We start from the raw sequence: 21767 nt of genomic DNA, 5'->3' as shown, positions 1-21767 counted from the left end.
AGAAATTTTGTTTTAGGAGCCGTGTTGTATAAGTACAAACATAGAATCACACTCAGCACTGATAGGTCCCCACTCTCTAAGGTAGTAGGAACTAAGCCCTCCTGAGGGCTGAACATCAGATTCACATCTCCTCTCTCAAACTCATCAAGTGGAATGGTAGTAAGAATTCTGCACTATTGGTTTTTCTCCTTGTAAATTTTTTTGTCAAGCTCATTTTGTATTCTTGTACATTAAATTTGCTTGAGAAGAAATGCCACTGTGTATCTTTCAGATATGGTCATCCACTTAGTGTAACTATTAGATGCTAAGGTCGAATATACTTAGGAATAATTACTCGTTTGATTTTGTGAGGAAGATGACATTGACCTCCAAGTTCTGGATAATGTGTACTTGCCCCTACAATCACTAAAAAGTTGTCTTTCAGCAGTAAGCTAGATAGCAGCCCCCAAGCTTTTTGGCACCAGGAACTGATGTTCCTATGAGAACCCAATGCCTGATGATCTCAGGTGGAGCTGAGGCAGTGATGCTAGCGCTGGGGAGCAGCTGCAAAGACAGATGAAGCATTGCTCACTCGCCTGCCACTCACCTCCTGCTGTATAGCCCGGTTCCTAACAGGCCATGGACCGGTACCAATCCACAGCTCGGGGGTTGGGGACCCCTAAGTTAGATTCCATTGAATTCAGTGACTAACTAGATTAAGGCCAGTTAACTGACCCAGTTAACTTAATAAGAAACTTTGGCAAATATTGCTATGTTTGTTGGCCTTTAAGGCCAGGATGGTTTCCCAGTTTGTTTTTTGTTTGTTTGTTGGTTGGTTGGTTTTTTCTTACAAGGAGGGACAGGAAGGTTTCCCAGTTTTAAAAGAGGAATCTGTTGCTCACTCTAATAACCAGCCAGTGTAAATAGTAAGAGCAAATGAGGGGTATCTACATCCTACAAACAAATTGAGGTTTGCCCCTAGCTAACTTAAAACTACAATTCCAAGCCCCTAGAAACTACATTTGTAGTAACTATTATATTAGTTTATAAATAACTTGCTTTTTACCCAGATATGATGATATATTCACCAGAAAATTGTGGAAATGAGAATGCTGGATTATTCACCATTTTCTACCTCTCTTCAAGCTATTCTCAGATGTTGGTTCATATCTGGAAAGACCTCAAGAAGTCTGATCTAGCTTCATCAGCTCTAATTGAACTTTTGAGGTGCTATTTGGTTTCTAGGCTATCTCAGACATTTGCACTTCCCCTTGTTGGTTCCCTTGAGGGAAACGCGTCATGTCCAGTCATGGTGTCCACACTTTCATTGGTGGTGGCGCTTTTGCTGCTGCTGGCAATACTGCAACCACAGCCTTTTATTTAGACCACAAATGAGATTAACACTTCTGTGCCTCAGCAACTGCTTCATCTTTCTCTATTTTTACTTTCTTTTGCAGCTAGTGATAATACAGTGGCTCCAGGTCTAGCTTTTCATACTAAGTTAGACCTAACCAGGCCATCCTAAGACCAGTATGCCTATGAAGACCTCTATTCTTCCCTAACTGGAGAGGCCTGGCAAGTTTTTCTAAGATGGAAACAAAGCAATATCTCCTGTCATTATCCACCAAGAGCCTTCTTACAAATAGATCGGAGTTTCCCAATTAATTCTAAAGTCCAAGTTATAAATAGTTCATACTCTCCAGAGAAGCTAGTTCATTGGAGCTATGGAAGTACCCTACGTCTTTTGTCTTTTTAGTCCCAACAGCCAAAGATTTCTGTTTTAACATAGCATTGTGGAGGAACATCTAAGATTAGCTTCCTTGGATGCTGCTACTGCTTAGATGCCAACTTCTGAGCAGTCATTGAAGCTGTTTCTGCCTGGCTTCCCAAGCCAGCAATGATTCTGGGAAACATAGAAAGTAGAAGGCCTCCACATTTACTGGGCCCTGATCAGACAACTGTTAACCCACCATTTCTTCTACAGTTCTTTTTAAGGCATGCACTGCTACTAAATGTTAGACTAGACCAAAGCGCTTTCAAAAAGGCTCTTTCTGTCAGGCTGTTTATAAATAAAGCTTAGATCCTTTGGAATTTTGATTACAAGATGCTATATCAACTCTGAGCATAATAGTTGCCTTATGTAAAATATATTTCCACAAAGGCAACATCAAACAATCCTCTTGGAATTTTCAAGACTTGAATCTAAATGCTTTATGACGCAAATTAAGTAGGTAGGTAGGTAAATAGGTAGATGCATTTCAAACAGTGTTGATACAATCAGGAGACTTCTTTTTTTAAAACTGGTAAACAGTTGAGTGCAGTTCAGTATTAGCCACAAGATTGGAATCACTTTGGAAGTGTAATAAACAAGTGAAATCCAAGATGGTAAAAATCAGAATTGACAGCAGACACAAGATATGTGTCCTTCAGGAAGCTTGGTATATTAGTATTTCACTTTGAGAGATGTTTGTTGGAAAGGAAGTTCTTATCTCTACTAATTTTTAGGAACTTTTCTTACTACTTATGGCAATTCTACCATGTTAAAAAAGATACTGTTCAGAGCTTACACAGATATGCAAAATGAGTTTCAAATTAAAAAAAAAGAAATTACAGAGCTTCTACTTAACAGTGAAAACCCTATTTACTTACATAGGTAAGATCTAGTTTAAATAGACATTTTTATAGTAAATGACGATGATACTGCGGTATAAGAAGGCTTTTTTATCTTTTTTATTTCTTCTTTTTACCTGTAGTTAGATTCTTATGATTAGCCATAATAATATTTGACCAGGCTGATTTTTAGATGTTTTCACTATCTTTTTCCTTGCTTATCTACAGCAAAATTTACTTTTTTGCTAAGTTATCGTAATGCAAATTGTGGAAGATGCTGTTGATGATACCATTTCCAGCTATAGTAGATTATTTTGCTTTTTTAGCAAATTTCTGATTGGACCTTTACTAAATTTTTTTTTAATTACAACTTTTAACCATGTACCCCTTCCTTTAATTAAATTTTAGGAAGGAAGCCGGTATATAGAATAAATAAAAGTAGAGCTTCTGTAGTTGAAACGGGGGAAGGGAAGCCTAAAGTCCCAGCTGGGGACCCCACCAAAGTGCAGTCCAGTGGGTGTGATGGTCACTACCTACCAAGAAGCAAGGATATGGTGTAGCTCTATTTCATTCATTCAGCCAGCAGAAAATGTGTATTATGCAAGGCATTGTTATAGGCTATGTAGTAACCCAAAAACTATTGTGTGTAGGAGCTTCTACACACCTAGGATTTTCCTTCTAACGTCATACAAAAGGATTTAGGAACTGTAAACCTGAAAAGAAATAAGTCTCTTAACAAGCTTGTTCTATGGAAATCCTATGTTCAGCCAGATATGTTTTTTATCAGCAGTATGGTGTGTTCCGCAGACTGTCTCATGACTAGTCAAGAAGTAGAAAACCAAGGCAAGAACATGGGTATGTTTTACTTGTAAGATGACGTGAAAATAACAGTAAATGTACTGCAGAAAGACCCGCGTGGCAGCAGTTGCTGTCTCATAGGCTCATTAAACATCTTTATCTATGCCACTAACCCATGGAACATGACTCGTCCTCATAGGGTGATTAACCCGGAATTCCTGGAGTCCATCCAGATTATGGTCCATCAGTAGCACATTAACTGAGCTGAGAAAGACTGCACATAATGAGAGAATAGTCAAGTATCTGTTATATTGCAAATAGATGTCAAATAATTGCAAGCTATAAGGTCAGAAAGTTAGCTTTAAGGATTCATGAAGCCCAGAGTTGGATAATGTGGTTGAGCAGCAAATGGTTATGAAATAGCACCTTCAGAAAGGTGACTCTGCCTTGTAGTGGTACCTGTTTTTAAGTGAAAAAAATTAATGACACGTAGGCTTCTGAGGTAGGTAAAAAGAGTAGGTACTCTAGCTGGAAACTGGGACTGCAGTGAAAAAAGCACATATTTATGTAAACAGATTGGAAAGGATACGAAGGCAAATTCTGCCTGCCCATGGCCCCTTCATTCATTCACGATTATGTGTATTTCCTTGTAATTATGTATATGTCTCCTATAGTTCAGTTTACTTTTGTGTTCGTACTTTTTAATATGCTGTATATGGGACTAATTAACAAAGTCTTAAATTATGTTTTTATACTTCTAAATGAATAGCTATGATTTTGAGCCTAAATAATATTGTGCTGATATTTCATATTTGACTTTTCCTAAGTTTTATATTCAGGTCCCATTTATTTCACTTCACATTGAGAAATATTTCATAGTGTGAAAGCCTGAAACTGTTAGCTTTTCTTTAAAGGTACAACAGTTCGTAACATGTAATGATGATGATGTTAGTAACATTGGACTCTTTTATATCCATCCAAGTTTTTTTCCCCATTGCATGCTCCTCAAGGATAAGGATTTTTGCCTTTTCTTCTCTTTGTGTATGTTCTGCATTACACTAAGTTTTTAGTAAGTGCTTTTGATTGACTCAAAAGATATAATACTCAACTGTGGTAAACTTTGTATAGTGTGGGATTAAATTGAATAGCTGCTCCCCCAGAACTTCAGGTGCCTGCCTCCTTTTCATCATTTAAGTCTTTCAAACATCACCTCCATACACAGGTATTTTCTAATCACTGTCTATATTGGGATATTGTGGTACCATAGGTCATGTATTGGCCCTATATGCAAGGATGCTTTTGCTTGGGCCATTCTCGTTCTCCCCACACACAAATATAACCTCTTCGAGAGCAAGAACTTGTTTACCAGTTACTTTATGTCTAAAACAGTACCTAACATACCAAGTGCTTAATAGATATTTCTTGACTGACTGATTTTTGATCTCTTTATTTAATCTTAACTTTTGAATTATATTTGTGTGAGAATTTTCTTCCTGTTCTTTTTTCAGTTTTTCAGAAACATTGGAATTGGCGGATGACATGGCTATTGATATTCCCCATATTTGGTTGTACCTTGCCGAATTGGTGACTCCCGTGTTAAAAGAAGGCGGAATCTCCATGAGAGAACTTATCGTGTAAGTCGTACTTGTTTCTTTTGATGTATATCAAAGTTAAACTGATAACAAAATTCACCAGCTGGCTTTTTAGCATAGTGCTGTTCCCTTAGGGCTTTTGGAGACTCTTGTATGCAGCCTGTGACTCTTTAAGACTTATAATTTTAATACAAATATGTTCTATTATACTATATCTTCACTGGAGAAGTGATGGGGATATAGTAGCCCTTTGGTCCATTGAGGTTAGCAGTGATTGTCGTTGTGGCTCCAGAATCGTGTCACCGGAAGGTGATTGCTTCTGGAAACTTAACGTTAACCTGATTTTTATGTCTATCATTGCCCCAGTGTTTAAGAAGTTATATTTCCACATAATAGCTTGTCAGACTATGACACTTGCATAATACATGCTCAGGTTGTAAGAAAAGGAACTGAGGTCTTAGATTTGGGTATGAGTGAGAAATCCTTGTATAGACTAGTATTTCCCAAACTCTTCTTTAAAACATTAGTATTTCCCCAGAAACTGTTCATACTCTGCACGCTATTGTATCCCCTTTCTTTGACATTCACAAAGCGTATTATTGCGTATTCAAGATTATGAGAATCCTATAATAAATAAAAAACTATTGCTTTGTTTAATTCATCATTGCCTATTTAATTCACCATAGAATCCTTTTTTAAGGAATAATTAGAGTACAGTTTGGGAAATACTGATTTAGACTGAAAAAAATTGATCTCTTTTTCATACATATTCTTTAAAAAAAAAACAATAAATAAGCTTCACAACTTCTGTTACATAAGGTGCTTCTCTCCTTTCAACTTAAAGTGGGGTTTGTGTAAATAAACAGATTATTAAGTAACACTTATCTTTCCATTGCTTCTATCACTGAAGCAGTTAGAGAAAAAGGCAAAAACCAGGAATTCTAAAGTTTCTTTCCAGCTTCTTTATGAAGCATTAAGTGAACCTGAAGTCTCTAAACCACTTCTGCTGAAGATTACTTACTGGATTTGGCTTGCCCACAGTGTCTGTTCTTTTGACTCACAGTGTTCGCTTACTGTTCTAGAACAAGGAATTTGTTCAGAGGTAATTAATCACCACTCCTGTCTTTTACAGAGAATTTAGCAAACCTTTACTTCCTGTTGGAAGAGCTGGGGTCTTGCTTTCTGAAATATTGCACCTTCTATGCAAACAAATGGTGAGTGTTAAACTGAGTGTCAGACTCAACAGCATATTAGGAAGGGCAGTGATTTTGCACTTAGGTTATCTGTGAATAGCTTAGATATCACTGTGCAAGTAATTGTTTCCTGTTACTATTTGAAAAAGAGTGGGATCTCTGTTTCATTATAGTTTCCTCCAGAAATGTGGTTTTCCTTCTGTTTACTAGTAATTTGGGAAAGAATTTGGTAGATTTGGTATAATTTTAAAGAATATCAAGATATGTTTGAGTTGTGGCTAGTAATTTTACCTTCTTGAAACAAAATTGCTACATTATTTATACTTTTTAATAGATTTGAATGAAAATCATCTACTTTCAGAGAAAGATAGGATTCATAAAATGATTAATTTTATTATTTCTGGATCGTGGGCTGGGTAGAATAAGGTACCACAATATTCTGATTAGAATAAGTGGTAAAAATGATTCCGCAGGATTGTGAACCTTCTGTCTTATATTTATTTTAGTTTAATAAATACTGCATTATTCTCTACAAGACTCTGTGCTAGGATCTAAGTCTACAAAGATAACTAAACCTTCAAAAAATTTGTAGACTAGAGAGGGAGACAGACGAGTCTGAACCAATAGTTTCAAAACAGTGTGTCAGTGTTGTATTAGAGGTCTCGAGGTTTGGTTTGGGAAAGTGATGTAGCATCACAAAGGTGATGTAGCACCTGAGGTGAAAATGTCAAAATAAAATAACTCAAGCATTAAAATTCTGGAGTGATTTTCTGACTTATTCAAATGAGAGCGAAAGATTTTGAAATGATAAATTCCATTGTTTTATAGGCATTGATTTAAAAAATCCAACATTTTATTTCTCCTTCTAAATATATAGAAGTACTTCTGTATCACACTTGCATAAGTTATTCATAGATAGGTGTACTAAATAGCCTGATCTCTAGTTCGAAGTGAGTATCTATTTGTTATTTATACTCTTTGCTTGCTGGCACTAAAGTTTTTATTGAACCCTAATTTGTAGATCCAGAATTTCTTCCTCCTTTCCTACCTACTTTAATCCTTACTTACAACTCAAATTCTTGCGAACTTTTATTTGTAAAAATGAAAATGAAATTCTTGTAGAGCGTAAATTCTGCGGTGAGAGAGCCTGAGTTTAAATCGTAGCTCTACCAAGATATCAGCTGTGCCTTACATGTGCCTTCGATGACAGCTGCAGCCTCAAACCCTGACATTTTCCTTTATCATTGTAACTTTATTCAAGCAGTGGACTTGAACCACTTTCTCATCAATTTTCCAGCTGACAACAGCTCTTCTCTATTTCTTGGGTTCAACCTTGTGCTTCTTGCTCTTGAAACATTTCTCATTCCTGGTTCAAGAACAACTTCCTTAGTCATTCTCATGTTTGGCAGCATAATCACGACCTACTATGAAGAGGGATTCCAGTGAGGCTTGCTGAATGGCTTTCCTAGCAGATGGATATAGCACTGTCTAGGAAAAGAGACAGTGTTGAATTTGTAAACTCTGTGCATTGGACTCTTTTTAGGTGACTCTATAAACGCCAAACACCAGCTTGCAGACCCTCAGATTAGTCATCTAGTAAAAGAAACTATTGAATCTTGAACAACAGTACTTCAGTCTTTCGCCATTATATTTACAACATTTAGACATCTCAGTTTGAGAGCTAAAAGTCCTAAGAAATTAACTTCCTATCAGCAAGGAAAAGTTTTGGTTTTTCAGTCTTAACCATTCTGCACTCTTAACTTTTGTTTTTCTTTTGCCATTGTAAAAGTAAGTGGATTTGACTTATCTCTGTTTTAGAGCCATAAGAAAGTGGGAGCCTTATGGAGGGAAGCTGACCTCAGCTGGAAGGACTTTTTACCAGAAGGGGAAGATGTACATAATTTTCTCTTGGAGCAGGTGAGTAAGAACAAGGCTTATGCCTACTTGTTTGATAGTACATATTTTCAGTCCACAGTTGGGAACATGTGTATGCAGAATACCAACTTGATTGATAACATGGATTTTCAACTACACAGTTGGTCGGCACCTGTAGCCCCTATATTGTTCAAGGGTCAACCATAGTTGATCATAGAGGAAATGAAGGTAATTTCATTAATATTCCAGGCTTCAAAATTAGATAAATAGGAGTCATGGGCAAGATGTCATTTTAAGTCCATGTTTTATGTCCACTCCAAGTATGCATCCGTTAGATGATAGATAAAAGGAAAGAGAAAATTTAAAAGACTTAGTCACACTTAGAAAACAAGCTATATATCTTCATGAACCAGAAATGAAATTGATAAATAAAGCAGGAGTAATAGAGCTAAAACTGCAAGCTTTCTTAGTTCTGGATCTGAAAGCAGGAATAGACAACCAGAAGTTATTTCTGGGGGCTAATGGCCACTGGCATGTTCCTTACAAGGCAGAGGATTGGAGGAGCAGCTTACTGCATGAAACCATAGATAAATACCATAAATAAATAAGATCCAGGAAGTAGACATAGTTTTACAGAAAGAACCTTTGCTAGGCTGCCTACTGACTTGGTAACTGGATCCAGAAATTTATAACAAGGCAGAATACCCAATGGTTGATATAATTGGCTGCTAAACTAAGAATTGTGAGAGATCGGATAGATGCAGCCATAAAACTACTAGACTGGAGAACATGACAGAGAAAGAAAACAAACAAAACAGCACCCTCAAAATGATCATGCAAATCAAAATTCTAAAACATATGATGAAAATTAAAGCTAAGACAGCCAACAAAATCAGCAATAGGGAGGAGAAAAGATTACTCTTAGGCAAAATGGGAATCTGAAAATGACCGTAAAGTAAGTATGTAGTGCTGGATAAAGACATTGTAATAGGTTATTATGGACTTTAGCTTCCTTTGGTTGTAGCCTAGATACACTGGAGAGAGCTCCTGCTACAACTGTAAGAACCTGCATAAAGTATAATTTATCTTTCATTGCGAGGCTTGTAGAAAGTGGAAGAAATGCCCGAGGAACAAAAAGAATGAGGGGCAAAAATAGCCAGAGATGAAATCTGAACTCTTGAGCAATAAGCACTTTGTGAAGGTCATGCGGCCCAATGCCATTAAGTGCAGCCAGAGATTTTAAAAGAGATTGAAATGACCCAGTCCTGACTCCAAGAAGCAAGTCAAAATGTCTTTGGAAAAACAACCTCAACTTAGGTCCCTTTTTTCTACAAAGTAACATGATCTAAATGTATAAGTTAACACTTAGAGTTTGTTTATTTAACATATAATGAAACAAGTAACCATGAGTGAGAGTAAACAGACAAAAAATGCCAGATTTAGACCCCAAAGACTTGAGATAATGAAATTATCACTCAGAATATAAAATAACACTATATAAAAAAGAGGGAATCACAAAAATGAGCAAACAAGAAGAGACTAGTGAAAATGACTCACCAGACTTTTTTTTAAAAGAAGAAACTAGTTAGAATTTTAAGAGATGTTACAAGATTTTCATACAGCTATATAGTGTTTGTGTTTTAAGCTAAATGTTATTACAAAAGATAGAAAGTTTAAAAACATTAGAAAGTTTGTCAGATAAAAAGGTTACCATAAGCTAAGGTTAATTTATTATCGAATAAAGAAAAATGTTATAAATCTTGTGTAGCTTAAGTGCACTGTGTTTATAAATTACACAGCAGTGTACAGTAATGTCCTGGGCCTTCATGTTTACTCACCACTCACTCAACCAGAGCAACTTCCAGTTCTGCAAGTTCCATGTTCATTTTTATACTATATTTTACTGTACCATTTCTATGTTTAGATATGTGTAGGTACGTAAATACTTCCCATTGAGTTACAGTTGTCTACAGTATTCAGTACAGTGGCGTGCTATATAACTTGGTAGTCTAGGAGCAATAGGCTATACCATATAGCCTAGAAGTGTAGTAGGTTGTACCACTACACATCTAGTGTATACATTAGATAAAGGCACTCTATAACATGTGCAGAATGATGAAATAGCCCAATGATGCATTTTTCAGAATGCATCCCTGTTGTTAAGCAACATATGACTTTAGTAGGCTTCAACAGCAGATTTGAGCAGGGAGAAGTAAGAATCAGTGAACTTGAAAATAGGGCAGTTGAAATTGCTCAGTCAGTCACAGTCATACTGCCACGAAAATTCATCCTTAGTTTTTGCAACAGGTTTATTCTTTTATAAATTATTTTGCTAATGAAGTTTCTGGTATCATTCTGTGAAACTGAATATCATCGAAGTTTTTAAATAAAGTTCCTGTAGTTATTTATTTAAAAGAAAACTTTAAATTATAATAATACATATTGGAGATTTAATTCATTAAAGATATAAAAATGCTTTAAACGAAGAAATTGCTTAGTTTGAGGAACAGGAAGAAAATTGAGTTGTAAAAAATGAACAGAGCCTAAGGACCTATGGGATATCATCAAGTATACCAACATACACATTATGGAGTCCCAGAAGAAGAAGAGAGAGAGAGAGAAAGGGGCAGAAAAAATATTTGAAGAAAGAATGGCCAAAAACTTCCCAAATTTGATCAAAGACATGAATCTACACATCTAGAAATTTCAGTGAGATCCAAGCAGGGTAAAACTCAAAGAGATTTACTCCAGGATATAATAATGAAATTGTTGAAAGGCAAAGACAAAGAAAAAATTTTGAAAGCAGCAGGAGAGGTAGATCAGATACAAAGAATCTTCAGTAAGATTAACAGCCTACTTCTCATCAGAAACCATGGAGGTCAAAAGACACTGGGATGATATACTTAAATGCTAAAATTTAAAAACTGTCAACCAAGAATTTTATATCTGGCAAAATTTCCTTTAAAAATGAAGAAATTAAGAGATTCCCAGATTTAAAAGTTAAATGAGGTTCTCACCAGTAGACCTGCCCTTCAAGAAATTCTAAAGGGAATCCTTCAGACTGAAACAAGAGCACTGTAGACTGTAACTGAAAGCACGGGAAGAAATAAAGATAACTGATAAAGGTAGCTACAGAGTAGACATAAAAGCGAATATTATATTTTTGGTTTGTAGCTCCTCTTTTTTCTTTCCTATATGATTTAAAAAGCAAATCCATAAAATAATTATTATAAATATATGTTAATGAGCACACACCGTATAAAAATGTAATTTATGAAAATAACAACGTGAAGATGGTGGTTAGAATTTCCGTGTGACCCAGCAATTCCACTTCTAGGTAGAATTCATCCAAGATAAATGAAAACATGGCACCCTGGTTTGATGTCAGATATACTTGGATTCATACTCCAGTTTTCTACTGCTTAATGTCACTTGAATGTCACAAGAAAGTTACTTGATTTCTCTGAGCTTTGGATTCCCCACCTATAAAATGCTAATAATACCTACATTGTAAGATTTCTATGGAGATTAAATGAGTTGCTTAAGAAATATTGAGCAGAGAGGTACTCAATAAATTATGGATAATTTGTTATTAAAATGTTTAAAAGGCAATTAGAAAAATGAGGTTCCAGAAAACTTGGCCTTCCATATCCTGACTTTTTGCTTTCTTCTAAAATAGATGGTTTAAAGCCATTTTTCTGGGAACACTAGTACGTTCTGCAAGAGGTGATGATGAAACTAATCCATAAATTTGAAGCCCAACATTCTGGATTCCAGAAAATTAAATAACTTGTATAGAAACACAAGAGTTCTGAGAAACAAATGTTTCTCTCCTGTAACCAATATAAATTTTACAGCTCACCACTGACTCCCTTTGACAGTGTTAAGGGTTGTTATTTTTAATTTTTTATGTCACACTTTATTAATGAGCACTGTCCTTCATGTTTGATTTTGTTTTTGTTGTTAATTGCTCTCAGACCTTAAATTATTTCTTTAGGTTTGGGGTAGATTAAACAGGTGTTAGATGTAAGCGTTCTAACATAAGAGTGTTAGAATAAATCTGAAGAATGTTTCAAGGTTATAAAAAATTAATTGCCTGTTCTTAAAAGAACTTATAGCCATCATCTTGTTCTTCTGTGTGCACACTAAAGTGTGGGGAGTATTTAATTTTTCAACAATTAAGAAAAATTATGATATCGAATCATGTTTCCAAAACTTTTTAGGAAAATATTACTTAGAAATGCTACGTATTTGGTAAAGACAATTAAAACAATAAGATGAAAAAAAATTTTTTTTGACAAGCCCAGGTAATTTTTCCTTTGTGGATCCAAGGAAGGTATAGAAATGTCAGTCTTTGAAAGTATTAGAGAAAAATTTATGTTAATAATCTTTAATATTTTAATCTTTATGATTTTTACATAATAAAACTTCATAAAGCAAAGCATACCTATATACCTCAGTATCTTAGAGCCTTGGAAATTACCAATAATTTTTATTATCATTCTTTTTTTTAACTACCTGTCCAAGAGTTAAACAATTATGGCCTCATTTCTCACACTTGGATTCAGAATGGTTAGGAAGAGTTTGAAGGACTGAACAAAACCAGAACTGCAGAGTTTTGACAGCTGTTCTGTGGTGATACTGATATTAAACCATAGGCTGCAGAAAAGGAGTTAAATTATACCTAGCTAGTACTCCTGCCCTGCCTTAGAGCTATGTCACAGCTAAGAGCAAAACTGAAGCTGAGAATGATTTAGAGGTAAGCATACCCAGAGAGATAATTCCAGTGGTTTTGTTTGCTTGCTTGTTTTTAAGGAGAATCAGCAAAGCACAGTATAAAAAGTGGGAGAAATATTCAGAAGGATAACGGACTAAGAATCTTTCTGAATTATAATTATAAAATGGCTTCTGCTGATCATTTTGATTCCATGTAAAATAGAAGGTATAGCCCATGACTTTGTTTTCCTCTCTGGGTGATGATAATATTGAATTATATTAATATGTTTAACATTTTATGTTTCAGAAGTTGGACTTTATAGAGTCTGACAGTTCCTGTTCCTCCGAAGCACTTTCAAAGAAAGAACTCTCTGCTGAAGAGCTATATAAGCGACTCGAGCAACTCATCATTGAGGACAAAGCAAATGATGAACAGATCTTTGACTGGGTAGAGGTATGACAGCTATATCACCTTCCTCGATATCTCTGCAAGAAAGATTCTTGAGGGATCCCCTTAATTCACATATTTACCCTTTCACTTTATGGGAGTTTTTTTACTTTAATGAAGTTAGTTTTTGTTCTTATATATATTCGTATTTGTAACTGTAAGGCTGTTTTTCTGTTTTTATAAGAGTCACAGTCTTTTGTAAAGTCAAGTAAAAATATTCAGAACATAAGCCATTTTTCTGGGTCTCATTAGGTTAGGATATACCTTACATATTACCATTCAAAAATTTACATTTTTTTCTAAATGTTCTCACATTTTAGATACTATCCTAAATAAAATTAATAAGCAGTATATAGTTATTATGAAATGTGTTGGCTTACATTTTCATAATACATTCCCTTTGAAAATTTAGTACTTATTTATCTTGTGGAGTCTATCGATCATGTTTGTTTCTAATCTGTTACTATATTCCTTTAATGTTTGTTTCTAATCTGTTACTATATTCCTTTAAATAGTAATTCTTGTTCATGTAAGTGTGTTTTATTTGTGTACATTTTCCATGGAATCATATAATAATCCAAGTTGAAAGAAAGCCATAGAGGGCTAATCTAGTTCTTTCCCTCTTGTATAAATTCTTTTTTGTAGTCCTTCTAAAAGATTGTTTCTCCAACCACTTCTAGGTATTGAGAAATAATGAGGCTTTTAATAATTTGGTTTTTTACCTATTTTCCCCCATGTCTGTATAAGATTAATAAGTCTGTCATCTCGCCTAGTTGGGAACCTTTATTAATTGTAATAGTCTGCCATTGCATTCCTGTCTCTCTTTCTAGGTCCTTTCATTCTTTCTTGAAATCTTGATACCCAGACCCTTGTCTGGTTACTTGTATCCAAACATAACCAGGATTTTCAGCATCGCTATCAAAGCGACATGTGCAAACAGAGCATGATCACCAGATGTGGTCCAACAGAGTTAGGTGGTGCTATTGCCTTCTTTGTTTTGGACTCTGTGCTTTGGCCGGCTCATCACACTGAACTCAAATTGCTCTCTTGGTTATGTAGTACCCATTCTTTTATGTTCTACAGTTTAGCCATCTCTTTTCATCCTGAACATACACATTTGGATTTTTAACCAAAATGGGACTTTTAAAATTTGATTTCTGTTTATGTCATCCTCTTAAATTAGACACCTTTTTTAGTCTATCAGAACAGTTTAGATTCTGACTTGGTCACAAAATTTGCTTGCCACCTTTTTTCACTTTCTATTCTCCTTCATTTCACTAATAAACCAACTGTGTCGTCATCCAAGTTATGAATAAAATGTAAGTAGGGTAGGGCCAAGGACAAAGCAGCATACTTCCAGGGACCAGACTGCATCCCCACCCCTGTGGACACTTTCAGCTGTTCACCGTTTATTATTTCACATCATTCTACTGTCTTGTTCTTCTTTTCATCTTGTACACAAGGGGATAGCTATCATTAGATAATTTGTCAAATGCCTTACCAAAGTCCAGAGGACTTATGCCTGTATCTATCTGAACTACTATATACTAATCAAATCAGAAAAGGAAAGGTTAGCATGACCTGTTTTTCATATATATATTTAGTCCTCTTAGCATAACCATCTCTTTCGTTTCTAAGACTTAACTCATTCATGTGATAGTTTGTTGTAGAATTTAGCACACAATCGGCATCAAGCTTGCTGGTCTGTTATTGACACCATATACCTTCTTTTCTATTTTAGAAGTAAGATATAACATCATTCTCTTTCTCCATGATTTTTCATAGATCACACCACCATTTGAGCAATTTGTTCTTTTATTTTCACATGTATTGTAAAATGATGTTGTTTTTACCTCTTTGTTCATGTCGGGCTTCATTTTTTTATATCAATATTTATTCCACCTATTCCAGAGCAACAATTATTCTTCTTAAAGAGAAGATAAAAGGTAAATTTTACTGAATATAAATTATACCTAATAAAGGTGACTTTTAAAAAGAGAGCAAGAATACAAAACATAATAGTAACTGAGCTCACAGTACATACAGATGTTTGTTGCTCTGTATCTGATACAGTTTTATGTAAATCCAATTTTGGTTAACTATCCCAATTAGCAGATCGATCTTCCCTCTTGTTCTTGCACATTTTTTAAACATCTTTGCTTAATCTATACTTTAGTGTTCTTGACACTTTTCTTCAGGTCTTTCTGCTTTAAATATTAGAATTACAGTATTCAGCTTTTTCGGTAGGAGAAATATGCAATTTGTTTCTTTAAAACAAGAAACAGACGGTTTAGAAGTTATATTTATTATCTAATTACATTTAGCTAATTTGTTTCTTTTCTCAGATTCTGCTTGAAATCTAATCCTTTGGAGGTTTCACATGGTATTCAGTGCTTGGAATAGCTCTATCCACCTGTTTGTATTGTTGGCCCAAAAGTAATGGAGTCTTTTAATTCTCTCATTTATTCTTCAAAAATAATTGTTCAGACTTCGAAGAAGTAATTTCTGGGATTATACCAGCCTAGCTGCAGCCTAGATAATAATATTTTTAAAAGAGGTATAAAGCAGCAACTGGCTATAACATATAAGTCATCCTGAAATCTTTTATTTGTGGCTCTTGCCCCACTCCGTCCCCAACCTTAGCTGTCAGCAGTAGCACCACATGTTTCTCTTCTGTGGGGAGAGATTGGTAGGGAAAGCTCCTTGTTCACCTCTGCCAGTATCCAGCAGAGCTAGCCATCCGACTTGTTAACCACTCTGAATTCGGCTCTCAAGAAACTACCAGTTCTTCCCAAGTGATATTTGAAGTTAGCTATTCAACAACAAGAGAGCTGCTAACTAACATATTAGTTTTAAAATTCATAAACATTAAACTGATCTTTAAATATCTTTGAAATTCTTAGTTTTCTAACACAGAAGTTTATAGTGACATCTTTAATTTTTCCTGGCCAGTCATTTTAAGGCCGACCCTTTCAGGGAAAAACGCTATGCTGTGCTATTAAAAGAAGCTGAGACAAGCACTAATTCTGTTCACAGGCTTGAGGAGCATAAACTTAGAAAAGTATTTGAAATACCTGCCTAGAAAATGTCTTATTTAGTTTGTCATTTCTTTTGCCACTCATCTGGCTTAGGACTGTTTTACAGCAAGAAACTATTAAGAGAAATAAAATCTTAAGAGAAATAAACTAAAAAATAAATTGGTTCATTTCCTTAACATCTTTAAAGACATTTTTCTGCCATCCTTAGAGAAGAGTAACAGTTATCTCACCACCACCTGAACAGTTCGTATGAGACAATGCTCAAGATTACTCTCTACTTCAACATTAAAATTAAGATTAAAACTATGTTCACACATCTAAAAATAGTTGCACATGACTGAGAAAAGTAGTCTTTAAAATACACTGTGGTTGTGGTATAGTTGTTCTTTCAAATGTATAAATATAGGTTATTTATTGAGGAAGAAAATGCTTTAAATTGTTGCTCTTGCAAATGTACCTAGAACACAGTACTGCATTATTGAATAAGTAAACGATAGACAGCGATAACCTCCCTGAAAACTAAATACTGCTACTTAGAACATTTTCAGGCAGAACCAACGGTAGCCTAAGAATTTTACAGTAATTCAGAAAATTAATTTTTGCAGGAAGGTTGAATGTGACCCTATCTACCCCTAGTGCCAAATGAGGCCTAGTTTAGGAGAAGTAATTTCTCTTCTGTGCAAGTGTACCTTTAACTGTTCCATTTACTTTTGCTATCAGGCTAATCTAGATGAAAGCCAGATGAGTTCACCTACATTCCTTAGAGCTTTAATGACAGCTGTTTGTAAAGCAGCTATTATAGGTAAGTAACATTTCTGAAGGTAAAGCTTAACATGTGACATCCCTACTATGTCAAGTACTGACAATATGGACCTGAGTTCATATTATCTTCAAAACTTGCCCTATATAACTTAGTTTCTGTGCAAATGGGTGCCATTTCTCTCTGTCTGCTGTGCCTGCAGAGAGCCCAGATCTGAGCAGCTGCCGCATGCTTTGGGTTGTTTTATATTCTGTTGCATGCGACTTTTCTAATTCACATTATAATTTGCGATTTTACTTTTCACCTCCAACATTGAAAACCTCCTCCTTCTTCTAGTCAAGAGTTAGAATAAGCAGGTCGACTATTCTTAACATATCGCTGAAGCCCTAATCTCAACAGGAAAGCCATCTTATGTAAATATACATATATGAGAAAAGAAAATACCAGTTTCTCCTGCTTTATGTTGACTTTATATGATGAGACAATTTCATTGGATGTTAATGAATTACATGGGTGGATAGCTTTAGGATTGGTGAAACCCTAAATATTCCAGGCTATAGTATTTAACAATATCTAACAAGATCATCATCTTAGCTTCAGGGAGAAATCCACATTTCTGTCACTGAAATAGAAAAAAATCAGTTCAAAAGTTGTTCAGAATTCAGGCCTCTTTTTATCATTTTAGAATATAGCTTCAGAATTATAATTTAAGATTTTCTGTCAGATAAATGTTTTTTCAATGTTCATTCTTTAATGAGGTAAACAACAAGCTAAGTGGAAAGTCTTCATAAAAATTTTTAAATCATTTCTGTTATGTGTGGAGCCATAAGACTTTCGTGCTTTAAAATCAGAGTTGGAAAATATAAAAACTGCTTTTAAAAACAAGATTGTGTCCTAGCGCTAACTTACGGAAGAAGTAAAACCTTACACTTCTTGGCTCTGCGGGTACCTTCCTCAGCCCCTTTTATTGTGTCTTTCCCCCAAAAGGCCTGGATCTGATATGTTGTTTGCACTGTCACAAATAATCTTCATCTTCCTGTAATAATAAAATGGTTCTAATTCTTTTACCCTTCTAGAAGATTTGCGCGAACTATTACTTTAATTTCCTTTTTTAATGTTCCTTTTGTAGTTTGGAATGTCATAAAATCACTGTACCTGTTTCATTATGATTAAAGATAAAGAACTGGGTAGGCTACTCTTGAGGGAACCCAGCACTCAAAATACATCCCCCCTCCGTGTTTTTTTTTATTACTGTTTCAGAGAGAATATCCCACTAAGAATTTTAGAACATTTTGAATTTCAAAATCTTTGCCTCGGACCCCTACGCTTCCTCTTTCCTTGTAGAGTTATATGTGTCTCATGACTCAGAAATTGAAAATAGCTCTGTGTACTAATTATTTAAATGTAATGCTTAGTTATTCTATCCCCTCTAGCTGACTGTTCTACCTTTCGAGTGGACACTGCTGTTATTAAGCAGAGAGTACCGATCTTACTCAAGTACCTAGACTCGGATACAGAGAAGGAACTGCAAGCACTTTATGCACTACAAGCATCAATAGTAAAACTTGATCAACCTGCTAGTAAGTTTACTTCTTGCTACGATTAGCCAAGCCAGCGGGTGAGGTATATGTATCAAGGCCAGTGGTTGAGAGAGGGTTTGATGGATTTGAACAACAGGTAAAAGAAGGATAATTAGAAACAAAAACTCAGATAACCAACAACTTTAATAAACCTGAATTTTTTATGTACTTTTATGAGAAAATAACAACAAGAAAACTAGTGGATATTAGATATTTAATCCTCATTCTAGGGCAGGTCTGTCTAATAAAACTTTCTGCCATGATGGAGTTAAATCTGTACCATACAGTGTAGCAGCCATGAGCCACGTGTGTCAGTTGAGCACTTGAATGTGGCTATTGTGACTAAGGAACTGAATTTTAAATTTTATTTACTTTAAATGTAAATAGCCCTGTGGTTAGGGCAGGTATAGGGCATCTCAGTATTAGCATATGTGATACATAGTTTTTCACCTTTTTTGATACAGGTCTTAATAATGAAAGAGAATGATACTCTTCATAACCTTCAGGCACCCAACAAAGACATTAAGGCGTTTTAGACTAGTTTTCAGTTAAGGGTTATAATCAATTCTGGCTAACTGGACAAATAAGGTAACCTGAAAACCTAAGTTTTGGTGATACTGGTAATAAACTGAATTTTATTAAATCTCGAAAATTCATTTGAAACTTGTGATAGTGAATATTACATAGCTATTTTAGATGCAGCACTGAAGTAGTTCTTTGGCACTTTCTTAGCTTGTGGCTTTGCAGAGTTTTCCTTCTTTGCTAGTGCTGATGAATGAATCCCTCTGTGAGATAAAAGGGAAAGACTGAAACAGTGAATCCTCGGGGTACGACCGAAGGGACATCTAAGTCCTAATCAGAGAATTAATCTGACTTTGTTTGCTCTCTCCAACACCGTTAATTAACATCATGGCTTCCTTTTTCTGTTACAGGATGAGCACATTAGATTTTCAAGAAATAGTTAAGTAATCGGAAGATATTGATGCTGTGTGTTCATCCAGTCAAATTAAAGTATCTCCCATAATTATCAGCTTCAATAGTCCCTTGAGAGATGTTTAATTCTAGACTTAACCACCAACAGACTCATGGCCACTTGCTTCTTCCATTTCCCTATAGACCAAGCAGAGTTTAGAGATTGAAGTGATTTCAATATTAGCTTTTAATACGAAGGTAAATCTAAAGAAAAACTTTAATATGATTCTTTCTAAACCTAATATTTGTAATTATTGTTTATTCCACTGCCTCCCTCCATTAATATCAATGATTGGTGAGCTGACTTTAAATGAATTTTAAAAGCCCATAATGAAAGAATTTAAAATATATATATATAACTCTATTGGGGCTTAATATCTCTATCAGCTTTCTCCATTTTTTGAGCAATAATAGAAACTAAGCAAAACAGAGAATTAAAATTTCCCAGATCATCCAAGCATTAAAAACAACAAATGACTGTCATTTCACTGTATAAAAACCAGATGAGATCATTTTTACCTATAAAAATTATTACTCTCTTCATTTTGAAAACAGTATTAGAAGGGGGAAAAGTACATCTTGCCTTTTCCTCCCAAGATTTGTAAAAATAGTATGTTTTTATTGTAAAATTTTAAACAATAGAGAAATTTATAAAGAAACTAAAAAATTATTCTTGTATTTAATTTTTAAAGTGTTTAGGTTGAGAACTACATATCAAACAGCTCAGCAATATCAGAATATAGTTCAAAGTGAGTAAAATAAGAGGAATAAGAAATAATTTAGACTGCTTAAATCTTCTTTTCCTGTTCTTTAGGCAAGTTATTTTGCCATTATCAAGAGGGAGTATAATGAATTGTAATGGATGCTCTTCCGTCTGGGAACCAATGTACATTTATTCGTTACTTGGAAATACAGTCTTTTCTTCACAAATATAGTGCCCCAAAGCTGATGGTTCATTTTCACTTCCATACAGATTTGTTACGGATGTTTTTTGATTGCCTGTATGATGAAGAGGTAATCTCCGAGGATGCCTTCTACAAATGGGAAAGCAGCAAAGACCCCGCAGAGCAGAATGGGAAGGGCGTGGCCCTCAAATCTGTCACGGCATTCTTCACATGGCTTCGGGAAGCAGAAGAGGAATCTGAGGATAACTAAACTTCAAATACACAAAAAGAAACAAAAGAAACAATTTAAGTATTTTTTTAAAAAGTTTCACGTCTTCGCCAATCACAGTGCAGCAAGGCCAATTCTCGCAGGAACCCCCACGTGTGCACGAGTGGGAGAGGGGAAAGAGAAAAAAAGGTGATCATGGAGGAAAAAGGTACTGGAAAAAAGTAAACTTCAAACCTGAGGGCGGGAGCACTAAAACCAAAATACATGTATTATTTATAGAAAATATTTTCTGTTTTAATCTTTTCTTTGTAAACAAGGACTCATACTTTTAAAAAACACATCTGTTTAGCAAAAAAAAAAAGTTGAGAACTTTTAATTTATTTTAAGGACTGCAAATGCCAGTGTAATTTTTTAATTTGCAGTTTCTGTAAACAACTTGTATAATAGAAAAGCAGAGAAATAAATTTCCCTCCCCTTCAGATGCACCTCACGTTTGTTTTAAAGCATAGTAGTTAGTCCAAATTTAAGAAGGTTTGGGGTGAACAAGGTAAGGAAGATTTTTTTTTTTTTTTTTTGGCATCAAATCTTTCTGCCTGCCTCTCAGCTTGCTTCAGAAAATAAAAAAATCACAATAGTAATCTCAAAACATACATAACCTTGGAACAGAAGGAAATGCTGTGGACCAGAGAACTCCAAGAATTGTTTTAAAAAAAAAGTGCTACCCTGGGGAGAGTACTCTTAATACTTTTGAAATCTTTAGAGCAACTTTAAGGCTTGTAAATACATAGAACAAATATTTAAAAAAAAAAAAAAACAAATTGACTCAATACTATTTCTTTTCACTTTCAAAATATAAAGAACAAAATAAAGACAAACATTGCAAGTTTAAAAGAAAGTAAAGTGACTTCTCCTTTTGACAGCTGCTGCTGTGTGCCCATCTCTGGGAGGTGCTTTTCGTTGTCTAATTCAAATCGCGGGTGGGGGCATTCAGGGGATGAGGAGAGAGAGAGAGAACGAGAGAGTGTGTGTGTGTGTCTGTAGTTGGAAGAGGCAAGCTACTTTGTGGGAGGCCACTTGTGCTTGGGTGGGAGAG

The 21767-nt window shown here is 35.1% G+C and overlaps 1 protein-coding gene across 27 annotated transcripts in view; it reads left to right on the top strand.

Moving 5' to 3' along the window:
- The window catches only part of EIF4G3 (eukaryotic translation initiation factor 4 gamma 3), a 274286-nt gene extending 252798 nt beyond the window's left edge, over nucleotides 1-21488 (top strand). For all 27 annotated transcript variants that reach the window (XM_039854734.1, XM_039854728.1, XM_039854732.1 and 24 more), the window contains 7 exons: nucleotides 4896-5021; nucleotides 6112-6193; nucleotides 7991-8089; nucleotides 13071-13217; nucleotides 16970-17051; nucleotides 18443-18589; nucleotides 20535-21488. In XM_039854734.1, the coding sequence (XP_039710668.1) occupies nucleotides 4896-5021; nucleotides 6112-6193; nucleotides 7991-8089; nucleotides 13071-13217; nucleotides 16970-17051; nucleotides 18443-18589; nucleotides 20535-20716 (865 nt within the window). In that variant the 3' untranslated portion in view covers nucleotides 20717-21488. The remainder of the gene's footprint in view (nucleotides 1-4895; nucleotides 5022-6111; nucleotides 6194-7990; nucleotides 8090-13070; nucleotides 13218-16969; nucleotides 17052-18442; nucleotides 18590-20534) is intronic.
- Nucleotides 21489-21767: the final 279 nt, after the last annotated feature.

This window comes from Pteropus medius, unplaced genomic scaffold (assembly GCF_902729225.1).
Source record: "Pteropus medius unplaced genomic scaffold, Ma_sr-lr_union100, whole genome shotgun sequence".
In the NCBI taxonomy this organism is placed as follows: domain Eukaryota; kingdom Metazoa; phylum Chordata; class Mammalia; order Chiroptera; family Pteropodidae; genus Pteropus; species Pteropus medius.
The sequence above is the reverse complement of the archived record's forward strand: the minus strand, read 5'-3'. Positions and strand labels throughout refer to the sequence as shown.